The sequence below is a fragment of the Miniopterus natalensis genome, chromosome 19 (assembly GCF_054644295.1).
Source record: "Miniopterus natalensis isolate mMinNat1 chromosome 19, mMinNat1.hap1, whole genome shotgun sequence".
Lineage (NCBI taxonomy): Eukaryota > Metazoa > Chordata > Mammalia > Chiroptera > Miniopteridae > Miniopterus > Miniopterus natalensis.
The window spans coordinates 10450718-10467300 of NC_142099.1; the positions used below are offsets into that span (position 1 = coordinate 10450718).

Here is a 16583-nt window from a genome sequence, read left to right on the forward strand (position 1 = left end):
ATCTGGTGCTGTCCCCTCTGAATCTCAGGAAACTGCAGGACGCAGACATCAGACATCAGAGCCACCGCCTCACCACACATGGCGGGTTCTGTTCTGTGGGTTAGGGTTGCACCCTGGGGACTGGGATCTGGGCCTCGGGACATGCTGCAGGACATGCAATCTAAAGACTGCATCCTCTGGTCAAGTGAACCCAGTACACTCCTAGGCTTGTGTTTTCTACGCCACAGCAGTTCTCTAGAAAAGCGAGCTCCTAACTAAATCCCACCCATGATATTTTCTGTTTGTCAGGGAAGTGGAAGGAGAGCAGAGGGCAAAGAATAAATATAAAATATAGAAAAAGAAAAACAAAATGTTCGACCTATCAACAACTGCTGTATTCCCTGTTCCTTTCTGTGGATCTGTTTCTTTACATAGCTGCAATCATTGTAAAACTTTTTATTCAGCTTTTTTTAAATTAAGATAATTTTTACTCTTTACCACAGCATTTACATCTATTGATTTATTGGTTATAGGATATTCTACTGACTACCATAATTTTATTAACCATTCCTCTATTGTTGAGCATTTCAGCTATTTCCATATTTTTTTCATAAAAACGTTATGATGAACAACTTTATTGTACAGAATTCTTCATATTTTGGATAATTTCCTTAGAATAGGTTTCTAGAAATTGATTAATTGGGCCCCCAAATGTCCCCATAACCTTGTGTATCCGAAGTAGTTTCTAGAACCATTTAGACTCTGTTCTCCATCTGAAAGAAATATAGCCCACTGGTCAAACGAACTTGGAAATCACTGTGTTAAGTCTTAGAGATTTAATAGCACATTAGCTTATTACAGGTGGGGGGTTTCAGGAAAATAAGTCTCTTCAGCCTGCTGCCTTTCAAACTCATCTGACACAATATATTTCTTTCCGCCCATCTCTTGTCCTCTCACCTGTGCCCAGTAGAATAGATTGTCTCTGGAACACAGTGCTGTCCTGAAAGAGAGCCAGAGTGGCACTCAGGAGACAGACCTCGCTCCTCATAAGCCACATAATAATGGAATGGCTTAGTCTCGTGACCTCCATGAGCATGCTTTTTACCTATATCCTTAATAATATTTTCTAGAAAGCTTATGATAGAACATATAAAGCACAGAATTATACACAAACACCAAGAGCACTGTTAACTAAAATAAGATGAAGTAGAGCCCTTTACCCTGCGTTCCACTGCCTTCTGCCCCCCACCCATTGTGAGGCTTAGCAGGGCAAAGACATCAAGGAGTTACTTAGAAACAAAATACAATCTCAAATATTTGATGTATCAAACAACTGCAATACTCTGTCTCAGACCGGGGGAATTTGTATTTTCCCCTTAAAAAAGTGAGAATAACAAGATTAAGGATTCTGAATAGGTGTCACTTGATAACTCACCTGAGGGCATGAAATGCTAATACTTTTTTTGGTAGTCGCTGGGACAAGAGCCCCGTCTGCTATGTCGCTTAACTGGCTAGGAAAGCTCTATGCCTGTCCAGGCCTTCTCGCAGTAGGAGGCATCCAGATGCTTTTTGTACACAGTGCATTTTAAATGAAATGTGCTCTGTAATGAACTCGACTCTCCCTTCACATGCTGGGGAACATGTGTTCCCTAAGCATGGTGGGAAGCGGGGCCTTTTGGGTACACCCCTCCTAAATTTTTGTCTTGAATTGGCCAGAGTTGCCTCTGAGTTCTTTAAGTTGTGAGCAGATCACCATAGAGTCAATAAGAACCCACATGCTACGTTATCCAGAAGCTAAAACGGTCAAAGAAGTTGGGGTCAACACATTTTAGTTTATGATTTAGGAGGGGCCAGCTTTTTGAACACTCAGATGCTACCATACAGCGCATATATAGTTGCTCTACCTGGGAAATTTTTACATGGTAATACCTCTTGAAATCCTACCAACTGAAGACGCATCATTGTTTAATGGAAAATCATAACACTAAGTTGTCTAGAGAGAACAGTAACAGTTATGTAAAACTGATGCATAAACAAAATTTGAAAGAATGCATTAAATATCATCTCCCACTCATCATCTCTGGATGGTGGAATTATGGTGATTTTTGTAAGTTCTCTTTATTTTTCTCCAAATTTTCCAGCATGATTATTTTTATAATTTAAAAAATCATTTAAAGAAGTGAATCAACATTTATAGGTATTTTTAAAATACTTTTGTGAAAGGAGGGAGGGAAGACAGATGGGGGAGAGAGGGGGAGTAGAGAATGGAGGGAGGGAGAGGGAAGAGGGAAGGAGGGAAAGAGAGGGAGGGAAGAGGGAGAGAGAGAGAGGGAGGGAAGCACTGTGGTGAAGCTAAAGAGCTTCCAGCCAGTATCCTTCAGCTGCTGGAAAGACAGAGCAGGGGGAGGGCAGACAGGCATGGAAAGGAGGTGAGGGGACATCAGGGACTGAGACCAACCAGAGAACCACAGAAATAAAACGCGCTTAGGGTTTGCATCAAGCCAGCCTGTGTCTCGACCACAGCTGTGTCTGAGCACAAACTGTGTCTTAATTGACACGATGGGAATGCAATTAGCATTGTAGGTTCCTTCGAGAGAACAAATTAAAGATGGAAAGCATATTCCATTGCCAGTTCTCTGCTAATACTGCTCATTTTGAAATTTTGATTGTGGTCAGCCCTGCCTTCTCCAGGATCCCAAGAAGAGGAGGGAAAAGCTCTTTCCCCTCCTGTGATCCATTCTGTTCCCTTCTGTTCCCTGGGGGCCAAAGCGACATGTCTCCCCCGTGTCTCTGACGTCTTAGAACAGAGGCTTTCAAATTTGATGTCATGACCTAGGGAAAATGCAGAGCCCACCTGTATTGTTGTTATAATAATTTGTTCAGTTATTTTTGTGTCCAATTTTGTTGAATGTGGAAAACATAAATAATATAGGCATATTCTGGACCTTACGTATGGCCCCCTTATGATCAGTTCCACAGCATCCTTTCAGGGAGCGCAACTTATTTGTACTCATAACACATGCACTGAAAGCATGAATGCAGTATGATATGAAATAATGTGCGAAGGTTTCAGCAGTTGTTTGAGAAAAGTGGTGGGAAGATGGGGCCTTCGCATGGCGCTTGGCAGGCTCGGCTGCCTCCACACAGCGTGCAGGGAGCCAGTATTGCCAACTGATGTTTCGCTTTCCCTCCTTCGAGAGTGTCAAATCGCAACCACCGATTATGTCTACACATTTTTAAGCAGCAGTATCATAAAAAGAACTTGTTAGTGCTGGGTTCCCAAAAGAATCTTTTAATCTTTCAATGTAGTCTCTACATTACTTAAACTATGAAAACTTTATCAAGGAGATTTTAGAGAAACTGCTGTTTTTTCCTTCGCATTTTGTTTTGTTAATAACCCCACCTGCCTCGGGGACTCAGCGACTCCGCCAGGTTAGGCTTGTGATTAACCGAAGTGCCTGCCTCCACAGTGTCCTCGGCGCCCGGCGCTTTGCTAGGCCCTGCCTGACTCAACCCTTCAGATGAATGCCCTGCCCCAGGCCCCAAGGCCCAAGGCCCAAGGCCGTGTGCACCCTCCACCCCTTGTGCCTAGGTGGGCCCCTGGCCTCTCGGGCTCAGCCCGGGATGTCCACTGTCCTGGCCTGAGGGTTGGACACGTGAGTGAACAAGCGACCGAGTGAGACGCACGGTGACGCCCGGCAGTGAAGCCGCTGCCCGCTCGCGCGGTTGGGCCGCAAGCTGTGCTCTCTTGCAGGTGGCAGAGGAGAGGTTTAAGGCCGAGAAGGATGAAGGGAAGGCCAAGTCCCCCAAGGAGAAGAAGGCGGACGCCAAGGCGGCCAAAGGGAAGGGGAAGGATCAGCCCGAGGCGAGCGTGGCCGCGAAGAAGATAACGCAGCTGAAGCGGCGGGGAGAGGACGCGGACGCCAAGGTTTACATGGGTCAGTGCGGCTCCTCGCCCCGGCTTCCTTGCCCTCCGCCTCGCCGCGAGGTAACTCGGAGCACCGTCCCAGGAGCTCGGCTCGGCTCCCCGGCCTTCCCCTCCCTCAACCCCTCTGTCACATGCTGCCCGCGACTCCCCGGTAGAAAGCAGTTCTGTTCGCACTTCACTCGTGTTTTCAGCAAGTGTCTGTTTAGCTCCTGTCTTGCTCTGGGCATGTTTACGCACAGCACGTAAAGGCTGAAATATGGGCTGATTGTGGCACCAGGCAGCTTGCTATCTTGTTGGGAACATTTTTAAAAGTCATGTAATTATAAGGCAAAGTAAGAAGTGGTTATTGTCACGAGTGAAACACAGCGGTAGCAAAATCAGACCAGTTACTGTGGGGCTCGTGCAGAGCACAGAGCTTCCTGACCTCCACTTCTCCCACTCCCAGCTTCCGTAGAGCAACTGAGATTTCTCCCGTTTGGGATGGTTGATATAAAAAGGATTTCCGCTAGACAGCTGTGAGTAATCCATTGCTGCCTTCCCACGAATCCAAACGGACGTACCTGTTATTATTTGCATCTGATTTAAATGAGGGGGCGGCCCTCACATCCTTCACCAGCCTCCCTCCCCTGTACGTCCTGCTCTAAATGCACTTGGCTTAGAAGCAGTGCCATCATGGGTTCCAGGGCAGCACCAGTGCTGGTTTGCTTAGTGATGAGTAAAAATCATCACTTGAGAATTAAAAGTGTATGCATCTGTTGCGTTCTTTTAAAATTGATCGTAGTGGGCTATTGTGGGATACAGTGTTTTGAGGGACCCTCTACTCTCGACAGTTGCATAACCCACACTCAGCATTCACACCTGTTGACATAAATACACAGAATACTTTGGTGGGGAGCATGTCCATATTCAATATTTCCCTCTCCTGTAAACACCTCTCCTTATAAAATACCACAAAGCTGCAGCTACTCGTAATTCAGGAGTAAATCCAGATGTTGCTCAAAAGAGATTAGAAGAAGAAAAAAAAAATCACAGCCTAAACTTAAAAGAAAAAAAGAAAAAAATCCCAAGCACACATTTTCCATGACCACAGGCCCCATGTATGCTTGTCTTTCTATTGCGCCCATGTCTCATTTGCAAAAGTGATTTAATATTTTGTAAAATGGCCACAGCCTTCTTACTGGAAGGGCGGTAATGAGAACCAGTCAACAGGACTGCATTCCAGCCAACGGGGCTGCTCTTGGCAAGCCCGGGGATTGGAAACGCACGCGTAATGTACGCGGCCAGGGAGCTGGCGGGGGCAACCTGTTCTCTCTCACAGCGACGCCCCCTGTGCTTTCTGGTATTTTGAACAGATGACGAGCCAGATGATGGTGCCCAGCATTACATTATAGTTGTGGGCTTCAGTCACCCTCAGCTATTAGCCATCATGACGGAGCTCGGCGTTCCCATCAGCAGCGTGATTAAAATATCTGCGGAGAACTACGAGCCTCTGCAGACACACCTGGCAGCAGCCAGCCAGCAGCAGGAAGGCTTCCTCCAGCCAGAAGGTACGCAGCCTGCTGCACAGCTCGCCGCATCCGACCGTAGCCCCACTGTCCTTAAAGGCCAAATACGAGCTCCTGTCCAAAACACGGTCAGATGACACACACGTTATTAAATCCTTCCAAGGCTTTGATCGCTTTCTGTTCTGCTTCACTAGCCAGGGGCTGTAAATTTCGCAAATTAAAATCATGTTCTGTGTTTATATTGCTGTGTAGCCACGGAGAACATAGGCTGCGGGGCAGAAGGCTCGGTCGTCCAACTCATCCCTCAGGAACACTTGACCTGTAACATTTGCCTAAAGCATGGGGTGGATAGGTGGACTGCAGAGAATCCACTCTCCCAGAAGCCACAGCCACCAAGTGGCCCAGGGGATCCTGGCGCTGGATGCTCGCTCTGCTTTGCTCCTGGTCTGTTGTGATGAGTCAGAAAGGGAGCCTTCTCTTCCAGGCCTTAAAGTAGCATGCTGTGGGGTGAAACCGCCACCACACTACCGTTCAGCTGTTGGAGCCTAGAGGTCCTCATCTGAGGGCATTGTGCTCAACTACCTGTGCGGGCAGGGAACCAAGTACTGCTGCGTATTTAAGGCTGTAGAACGGGGCTTTGGTGGGCAGTTCTGCATGACCTAGAAGTCCAAGCTCTTCCTGCTGTCTGCTGTTACTTTTATTGTTATTTATTAATAATATCATTTGCACAGTGTTTTGTAACTTACGCAGCCACATCCCTATTTCTATAACACTACATTTTTTAAATTCCTGTTCCAAGTAAGAAATTGCTACCACTGATAATAATAATAGCTATCATTTATTAGACACATGCAATGGTTCCTATAGTCTTCACAACCACCCTCAGAAATGTGTGTTGCTTCCATTTTACCAAAAAGGACTCTCAACCTGGAGGCAGCTATTAAGTAAGAGGAGAGATTCAAACCCAGATACTTCTGTTTCAAAGATAGTTGTGACATTAAATAACTCATTATTGTAGCCAGTGGGGAAAAAGGCTGTGAAAACTTCAGTCTCTCTATACAAAGTATTTAATTTATAAAAGTAAATAATAGAAAAATAACCTTTACAGTAGACTAATGAGATCTTGGTAGTAGAAACCTATTTAGCTATGGATGTAATAAACACAAATATTTCAAATTTTCAAGTATAACTTTTTGGAAAACTATTATTATTTTATAGTAAGATCCCAACTGCCCAGAGAGGCCAGTAGCTCTTTTAATATGACCAAGAGTTAACTGGAGCATAAATCCGTGACCCAGGTTGTTTTTAGCCATGTGGGAAAGGACAACCAAATCATTTGCATTTCCAACCAGGTTTGCGGCAAGTAGACACTAACGTGGTCAAAACGTGATTGGACAGAAAACCTCTTCTATACAAATGCATCTAAGAGTGAAGAAAATATTGAACATCTCAGCTCCGAAAATATGTACTCTTATCATAACCTTTCTGGGCCTCAACTATAGGATGAAGGGGGTGGGATAAGCTCATATTTAATACCAATTTCAGAAGTAAAATCCTTTGATTTCATAATCGTATAGTCCATAATCGTAAAGTCTTCTCAAAATTACATTTTTTTATTTGCTTTTCCTGATACTGTAAAGACATCTTGCAAAGCATAGGACTTGCCATGTTCACTTAAAGCGGGAAGAAATTCAGCACTCTCACTTTGTACTATAAACATGTTGCCATTATTAGATATAGAAGCTGAAAAATTGAAGAAAGAGAATGCCATCAAAGAGCTTGCTATTTTCTGGAAGTACTTGGAACCAATCCTGAATAATGAGAAACCTGAAACGAATCTCTTTGATGTTGCTCAGTTTAAATACACGGTCAAGGCAGATGACTTTCCTGCCGACTGGTCGGACAGCGAGAAGATGGTCAGTACCCGCAGTGAATGAGTGAGTGACGTGACCTGTGACGCTGGGCTCCCATTACCCCGTTCATCCACTCATTCCACAGATATTTATTGACCACTGATTATAGATAAGGTTTTCTCCTTTCTCTTCAAGACGGTGATAACACTGAGTGACCAATAATGGCTACAGCCTGATTCTATAGTTTTTAGTGTGTAAATTAAGGACCAAGAGTGAGATGTAGGTGATGAGTCTGGCCGGGTGACTCAGCTGGTTACAGTGTTGTCCTGAACACCAAGGTTATGGGGTTGGTCCCTGTCAGGGCACATACAAGAAGCAACCAATGATGCCTAAATAAGTGGAACAGCAAATCGATGTTTCTCTCTCTCCCCTCTCTCTCTCCCTCCCCCCCATTTCTCTAAAAATCAATTTATAAAAACAGCTACTTCCAGTAGAAGTAGACTGGATACACGGTACTGATACGTGGTGTCGTACTCTTGGCTGTGTCTGTAAGTTGACAATGGCCTCATATCAAGGCAGGAGCCAGCCACGGCGGCATCTTCTCTCTGGAAGAAGGGAAGCATTAGTACCTTTGGCTGCACACAGGCAGGCTGTATTTCTGCTCAACCAAGGGAACGAAAGCTTTATATCAAATAAGTGCCCATCAAGAAGTGCTAACTGCTTAAGTAAGACATCTGTAACATCTCAAGTTAAGACCTTGGTTGCTGAAATAATTTTCTGCCTTTTAGCATATGAATTGCTGTTTGATTTAAAAATAAATTAACTAGTTAGGCTAAGGGATTATTGGGCAGAAGTTTTACTACATTTCTTAAAATACAAACAAACAAAAACATATTGCCAGACTTCGGGCAAAGAATACCAGGTTGAAGCCTAACTGTAGAATACTCAATATTAGGGTAGGCACACGAAGCCCAGACTGACAGCTGTGCTATGAAGATGGGCAGAGCTAGGCACTGCCCTGGACTCTAGTCAGACTGCAATTCATGGGCCCCACTAGAACCTATCTCACTGTACCTTACCTCTATCTCACTCTGCTGTACCTCTAACCTCAGACATAGGATGTTCCTATTTATTTCCCCTTTGCTTTCAAGCAGACAGACTGGCAGTAACTGTGACTTTCTAATTCTGGAAATGAGAGCCCAGATAATAGAAGTATTTGATTTATAACTTACCTGCCAGATCATAAACTTGTGGGTATTATAGGAGCAGTAGTCTTTAGGGATTTCTTTGGTTTTTTTCCCCTTAAGGTAGCACAGGTGAAAGAAGAGAGGGGCAGGGAGGAAAGGAAGGAGTGTTGATTGCACTTACACTTTAGCACACTCGCAGGGATGGTGTCAAAGCTGAGCGGGTGTTTCCTAGTGTGCTGCTTGCCCAGCCGAGCAAGAGTCAGCCATAGCTTGTCTTGGGCTAAGGACATCGAAATTACCTAATGTGTTGTTCTAGGAACTGAGATACCTAGAAAATAAGCCATGCTGCTGAAACTAATGAATAGAGTGCTTTTCACTTAGTTCAGGCATAATTAGGCTTTTACAATATTAGGCCCTCCAAGGGGAGGGGACAAGAAGAGCAAGAAGGGTTCAATGAGTGAAGACCTAGTCATCGTGGCTGGGATTCTGTGGTTGGGGACAGTCCTTTCCTGTGAAAAGTGATAGATTTAACAGTGGGATATCACCTCAACCTGTCAGAATGGCTGTCATCAGTAAATCAAATAGTGAGACATGGGAACCTTCAAGCACTGTTGGTGGGAATGCAGATTGGTGCAGCCACTATGGAAAACAGTGTGGAGGGTCTCCCCAAAATTAAAAATGGAACTGCCTTTTGACCCAGTGATGGGACTTCTGGGCATATATCTGAAGAATCCCAACACACTAATTAGGAAAAATACACGTACCCCTGTATTCACTGCAGCATTATTTACAATAGCCAATATTTGGAAGCAACCCAAGTGGCCATCAATAGATGAGTGGATAAAAAGTTGTAGTACATTTACACAATGGAGTACTAAGCCATAAAAAAGAATGAAATCTTACCATTTGTAACAGCATAGTTGGACCTAGAGGGTATTGTGCTAAGTGAAATAAGTCAGTCACAGAAAGACAAATACCTCATGATTTCACTTATATGTAGAAACTAAGGAACAAAGTAAACGAACAAAACAAACAGAAACAGGCTCACAGATGCAATGAGCAGACTGATGATTGCCAGAGGGGTGGGGGATTGAGGTCAGGGTGGAAAAGGTGAAGCAATTAAAAAGTACATATTGGTAGTTACAAAATAGTCATGGGAATGTAAAGTACAGCATAGAGAATATAGTCAATAATACAGTGCCAGGTGAGTAATGGAAATATGAGCGGGAGCACTTTGTAGAGTGTATGATTGTCTAACCACTGTGCTATACACGTGAAACTAATACAAAATAATATTTGATGTAAACTGTAATTGAAAAATTAAAAAAAAATTTTAAGGGTTAGGTTTAGCTGTTAGGGTCTATACACACAATACATCTGATTCCAACAATATGAAACTAATAACTAATTTTCATTAATTCTGTCACCTGTAGCTGGAATTGGGCACCATTATTTTTGAAAGCATCGCCTGTTTGATGTACGACACCCTGGACTGGAAACGGCAGCACCAGCACTATTTGGCAAGCATGCAGCTGATTAATGTCCCGCAGGTGGTTAGTGAGAAACCGGTCTTAGAAGCCACGCTGATTCCTGAGGTAGGCACGTGCTCGAGTGTCTTGAGCAGACTGAATAATTAACTGAACAACTTAATTTTCAGGCTTATAAAACATATGAAGAAAACATCATATAAATACTTGTAGCAAGGTCATTCTGCCTGCTGGGATTTAACAGGTGAGGATGGGAAGAAGGAAAGGCCCGCAGGGGCAGTAGGAAAGGGCACCCGTGTCCCCAGCCACCTGCCACACGCAGAGGTGCCGCACCGTTTCCGGCCCGTGGCACAGTGAGTGGTATCTGGAACAAGGAGCGCTGTCAATAAGTTGTCACGATGTCTGTGTAGCACTTAGCATGCAGCAGCGAGCAAGACTCATCCCGTCCTCACGGAGGCTAACGCTTAAAGGGGATGGCAGCCAAGTGAAGGGCAGTTTCCACAGCACAATGGGTGCTGCGAGGTCAGCCCAGAAGCAGAAGCTATTAAACGTGGCGTCCTCCCTGACCTGGGGGGCAGGAGGGAGCGAGCAACCAGCAAAACCTTACCAGGCGGGGCCAGTGGCCTGGCGAAGGCTGGGGATGCGGGGATGTGTCGCCTGGGGAAACCTGGTGAGGGAAAGGGACAGACTGCTATTCCCAGAAAGGGGCAAAGATGTCTGAAGACACGGAGGCCAGAGAAGAGAATATTAGGGCACGGCCCAGGACTGCGGTTGCGGGGCAGGTCAGCGCCCCGGCCGTCCAGGCAAAGTGGACAGAGCGTGGCCTGAAGCTGGCCGGGCGGGAGCCGGAAAGCCCACTGGCGCTGTGGTGGAGCCTGAGTCCCATCCTGGGGTGATGGGGACCGCTGACGGCCTCCCAGAGGGAGAATGGCAGTGTTCTGGGTCACCCAGGGAAGAAAACCCTCTTGATTCTCAGTGCCCCATCTCCCCATCACATCCCAGCCGGTGCTCGGCAGGCTCCATCAGGAAAACGGAGAAGTGTCTGCGCCCATTACTGCTTGCTTTGGTTTGAGCCCAACACCAGCAAATGATTTTGTGCTGCCAACATGGTCCTACAACCTCAGGATCCTGTCAGATCGCATCAGAGCAGCATCTGATGGGAGCATCTCCCAGCTGGGCATCTCAGTTGTTTCTTTTTAATTCTTCCTTCAGGCTCCGCAACCTGTTGCTCCGACCCCTGGGAAGAAGAAAGCACAAAACGAGGAACCGCAAGCACCCCCAGCAGGCACGTGCGAGACGTGTTGTTGCAGGATCGAGGCGGGGCGGGGCTGTAGGGAACAGCGGGAGGGGGCTCCGCAGTGCTTCAGCACCCCCTTCCACACCCTCCACTTGCCAGGGCAGGGTCACGGTCTCATTGGTGGCCAAGGTGTTGATGGGAGACATGGAGAGTGCATCTTGACTGAGCGATGACGTTCTGTCTGCTTTCCAGTGGCTTCCGTCATCACGCCGGAAGTAGACATGAGATATTACAATGATCTGCTGAATCCCATTCCTGAAGAATTCATTTCTGTGGCCCTGATACTGCACTGTATGCTGGAACAGGTAGGCGGGTGACTCCAGTCAGTCACTGCATCTCTCCTGGCTTCCGTTTTTTAAAAACGATTTAAAAATTGTATACGTAATACCTGAGTGCCTCCTCCTGTACAAAGATCAGAACCTCTTAAATAAAACTAAGGTTTGCTGTCATCATCAGCTTCAGTCCCCTTTCTTCTGCTCTGCCCTGGAATACTTTATATAACATTCCCCACAGGAAGAGAAGAGCGGTAAGTTAGGTGCCTATCTTGATGGTATTTCAACTTCTTTTGTTTACCAGGTAAAACTGTACAAGGCACGAATCTTCCTAGATCTCACCTTCTCCTCCTGCAGGAAACTGTCACCCTTTACTGACCTTGCGTCTAGAACTTTTCTATCCTGGAGAAAGAGTGGGGACTTGGCCTGACCCCTGCTCCTCCCAGGCAGGAGCCTCGGGCCCGAGCCAGTCCCCTAACTACTCGCCCTGGTTTCTTTCTCTGTGAAATGGAAACAGCATCTCCTGCGCCCACAGCACTGCTGTGGGGCTTCGGTGAGCCGCGCAAGGGAAGGTGCACCGCGCGGCGCTCAGTAAATGTTCCTAAGTCAAGGCGTGTAAGCCCGCTTTTACTTTCAGAGAAAGAGTAAATTACTAAGAGAAAATTAAATTGTTCTTTCAATTTCTATCATGGTAAATTTTCTTGTTTACCACTCGTATTTTGTTGCCTGTTCTAATACATGTATTAAAGCGACACCTACTCCTTCGCATGGACTGTGAACATTTCCCCCTCTGCTTGGTAGTCACTGGTAGTCACACACGGCCACCTTGTGTGAACACTGGACTTTCTTGGTGGAAACTGCCTTGCTTTTACTAAGAGCAGTGGAGATGCGCAAGTATCAATAAAGAGCTGGCCATTAAACCCATTCCTCCCGACCCTTTATCTCCACAGGTGGAGGCAACAGAGAAAGACCTCGTGCCACCCAGCCTGGTGGAGCTGCGGCCCAGAGCGGACGGGCTGGACCGCAGAATCGCGGCGCACATCCTGTCCATCCTGCCCTCCCTCTGCCTCACCGAGCGGGAGAGAAAGGTCGGTGGCCTGAGACAGAGTGCTTGTGTGCTTTGAAAAGAATCCATTCTCTCTTTAAATCAATATTATTTCCATTTGAATAGAACCTCCATAAAATATTTTTACCTGAAGAAGACAGTGAAAGCAAAGCTGTGCCCAAAGGCCCTCTGCTGCTGAACTACCACGACGCATTAGCCCACAAGGAGTACGCACTGAAGGTACCGATGACCGGCCCCCCGGAGGGCTACTGGCGCGGGAAGGCCCGTCTGTAACTCTTCAGTTAAAGAAATCTTAATGTGATGGCTTTACCAGTGCTAATTACACATACTATACAAAATGAATGCCTATTTGCAAAGTGAGGTCTCAGAAAATGGAGACTGGTCAGGGAGAAATTATGCCAGCAAGGAAAACTTGCCTGATGATAGTGGTCCAATTAACCATTCAGTTCATTGTGACTACACCAAATTTGCATTAAAACTTTAGAGCTATTTGCTTTAAATATCTGCTAATATGAAAAACTAGTGGAGGCCAGAAAAGACTCTCAGAAGGGAGAGATGAGTACATGTGAGACTTTGGCAGTTTGTTACTGTGGATGAAGAATCTGTCATTTCTATGCGCCAGGAACCTCTGGCAAAGTGAGAACTAGCTTTTTTGACCCTCAGCAAAATACCAATAGTTTGTCTTCCCCAATTACCAGTGATTTCCCCTGTTCCCAAATAATGAGAGGGGAGGTATTATGTTTTGCTTTCTCCATATGCATGAGGCGCTTGGCAGCTTACTCTAATGTCTTCTGTCATGCTGCTCTTTGTCATCAGGACCAAAAGGATATCGACCCGGTTCGAATAGAGCGGGAGATGCAGTCCAAGTTGCCACTGTGGGAATTCCTCGAATTCCCTCTGCCCCCACCATGGAACAGCACAAGACGTCTAGCTGCAATTCACGAGCTCATGCACTTTTGTACAAATGGTGAGTACATTGCTTTGTCTTAGCTTAAACTCGTTCCTTTAGGGTCATCTGTGCCTCTTAAGATTATGCCCAAAAGCACTTTGATTGTTGAAAGGCCTGTTAGAGGCTGAGGGTGGGGATTTAGATTGACTACAATTTTCTCATCTTGAATCATGTTGTTAGCAATGCGATGCTTAACCTTCTTCAATTTGCTGCACCAGGTTTTCTCTCTACTGTGTTTCTATAACAAGAATGATCTTCTTCTTTTCTCCTGCTCCCTGCCCCCAACGCCATATCCACTCACTGACGTCACTGGAGATGGTGTGGTAATCCCTGTCCTAGCTGGGAGGATAGCTGGGTGAGAGAGCCTCCTGTCTCTGTGGTGCTGAGAGTGTTGATTCCAGTGAACCTCCTCTCATGACAGGAAGGGCCATTTTATGCTCTTAGAGGACAGTGGAAAAGAGGGCTCATTAAGAATACCTAAAATCTGCCCTGGCTGATGTGGCTCAGTTAGTTGGGCACTGTCCTCTGCACCAAAAGGTTGCCGGTTTGATTCCCTGTCAGGGCACATGCCTAGGTTGTGGACTCGATCCCCAGTAGGGGGCTATAGTGCAGGAGGCAGCCGATCCATGTGTCTTTCCCTCTCCCTTCCTCTCTCTCTAAAAAAATCAATAAAAATATGAAGAAAAAGAATACCTAAAATCAGCTTCCCATTGCAGAGTTTGCTGGAATTCTTTGTTATAGACAGTCATGCCCCAAAACAAATTCCGCTTCCACTAAGGCAGTGTGCAGATATAGCCCTCCTGGTGAGAAGGGGTAGGAAATTACCTAGCAATCCCTGTGTGACAAGAAAAGAGAATAGCATGTGCAGATCCTCCCTTCTCTAACTCTACACAAATTACGAAATATTTTTATATAGATTTACATGATTAGGTGTTAATACCTACCTCCCACCTTAGATTTCTGAAGTGCAAGAACCAAATCTTTTCTTTGAGTCTCAGGCACCTATGAGAAAGCCTAATACATAGAAAACAAGAATGAATGAGCGAACGAGTGAGTGGCTGGATAGATACCCTTGTGTGTAAGAGAATAAATATGCAAATGAACAGAGCCCACTGAAAGCTGATGGCCTTTGAAGTGCATTAGGGAAAGGGCAGCACCTGCTCAGGTGCCTGGAAGGAGGCCTCTTCTGAATCGCCGTGAAGAAGAAATCCTGCTGGATGTAACAGCATGTTAGACACAAGGGAGTGAATTTTCAATTACAATGGCAGCAAGGGTGCTTTTGCTTAAAACGGTGAATTTTAAGCATATTCAACCAATACAGTACCCTGGAAAGTCCGTGTGAATTAATCTGGACACCTAATATTTATTAAGCTCTGAGGCAATTGGGGAGAGTCATCTTGATAAACTGTATGCTGATTATGCGGCTTTCATATCATTAGGTACCTTCGATGTTGGTTGTAGAATTGTGAGCCCGTGTTAGATAGGTCAACACCCTTCATGGTGTGACTCTCTTGTTACTCTGGTGAACAGATCCCCTGGCTGTCCCTCTGTCTGCCATGTACCATATGGTAATAAGAGCATTCCTAACAGCATATGGCCTGCTTTCTTACAGAACCTTTGAGCTGGAATGAAGTAGAAAGAGCCTTCAAAGTGTTTACTTTTGAGAGCCTAAAACTCTCTGAGGTTGATGAAGAAGGGAAATTAATGCATTCTGGGAAAATGTATGGGACAGATTCTGAGGTGTTCAACATACCATGGGACAACCCTGCCAGATTTGCTAAACAAATAAGGCAACAGCACATCGCAAAAATGAGCACCCAAGAGGCCAAACACGAAGCAGGTACATTGCATGGAGGGAATGAAAGACATTCTTGGCATTTTGTGGTTGTTAGTTTTTGTACTATAGTAGCTCATGAATCCTCTTTACACTGATTAGATGCTGAAACCAAAGACAGAGTTTTATTTATTAATCAGAATTGGCCAACATCTGTGCAAGATAGTGAGACCAATAAAGAACCTTCAGATCCTAGTCAACCTGATGCTGACAATATGAAGCATTCTGATCCAAATAATGAGAAACTCTTAGGCCCTGAGAGCAGAGAGCTGTCAGAGCAGGAGACCAGCTTGGAGACTCAGCAACAATCTGAATCTTTGGGTAAGTAAGCGTGTGTGTAGACACTATTAAGGATGTATAAGCCAAAAAAGTGATTCAAGATGCATTATTTAAATTCCTCTCTATTTCAGTTGAAAAACTGTTTAATATCTAAATTATTTGGGTAATTAAACTGTTACTGAGTGTTGTCATTCAGGAAATCCTCTTTATTTCAACCCTTGGTTTTCAAAATATCCTAAAGCCTCTTAGTCCATTCTTACCTTAGTAGATAATAGTGCATTTTTAATTACTTAAAAAGGTAATTATGAGTTATATTATTATAACTTAATTTTAAATATAATCAGAACTAATATATATTATCCTAGCTCACAAAAAATTAAGCCAAATAGGTTAACAAGTGGTGTTATAGCATTAGTGCATATTATGGGAAAAGACACGGATGACAGATAAGTCACTTTGAATTAATATGGAGCCAGAAGAAGCCAGGAGCGATGTAAGACCTGAGGATTTTCCTTTGTTTTTTGTTTTGTTTTGCTTTTGCCTTTTTTCCTTTGGAGAGACTGATACACGGTTTTTCCTCAGGCAACTTTTGCCACCTGGTGGTCAAACCACATACATTGGCACTCTGGGTCCTGGTGGAAAGTAGATAGTTATGGCAACTTCCTAAATGATCAGGGCTGAAAATTACCAGCGTCTCCTGGAGGCTGAGCAGTCCTGAGAGCTAAAGCCATGACTTGGAAGGGATTCTGCATGGCCTGTGTTGGCCCACCTCAAGGAGGTGTTCCGTTTGAATGGGGGAGAGCAGTGGAAGCCCAGTGCCTCACTGTGGCTATTGTGTATGAGAGGAGTTTTTTGTTGTGATTTTGCATTTTCCCCTTAACTATGAACTACACTTCTAAAACAGCCACTTTCAATCTTTTCAAACAAAGCAGAAATTGTTCATGTAT

General features: G+C 45.1%; 1 protein-coding gene across 1 annotated transcript in view; it reads left to right on the top strand.

Annotated features, from left to right (window-relative positions):
* The window catches only part of SPAG17 (sperm associated antigen 17), a 115319-nt gene that overhangs the window by 41554 nt on the left and 57182 nt on the right, over positions 1-16583 (top strand). The window contains exons 5-15 of the mRNA XM_087828160.1: positions 3734-3917; positions 5260-5454; positions 7147-7328; positions 9886-10047; positions 11152-11224; positions 11429-11541; positions 12459-12596; positions 12680-12793; positions 13391-13541; positions 15136-15363; positions 15460-15678. Of these exons, the coding sequence (XP_087684286.1) occupies positions 3734-3917; positions 5260-5454; positions 7147-7328; positions 9886-10047; positions 11152-11224; positions 11429-11541; positions 12459-12596; positions 12680-12793; positions 13391-13541; positions 15136-15363; positions 15460-15678 (1759 nt within the window). The remainder of the gene's footprint in view (positions 1-3733; positions 3918-5259; positions 5455-7146; positions 7329-9885; positions 10048-11151; positions 11225-11428; positions 11542-12458; positions 12597-12679; positions 12794-13390; positions 13542-15135; positions 15364-15459; positions 15679-16583) is intronic.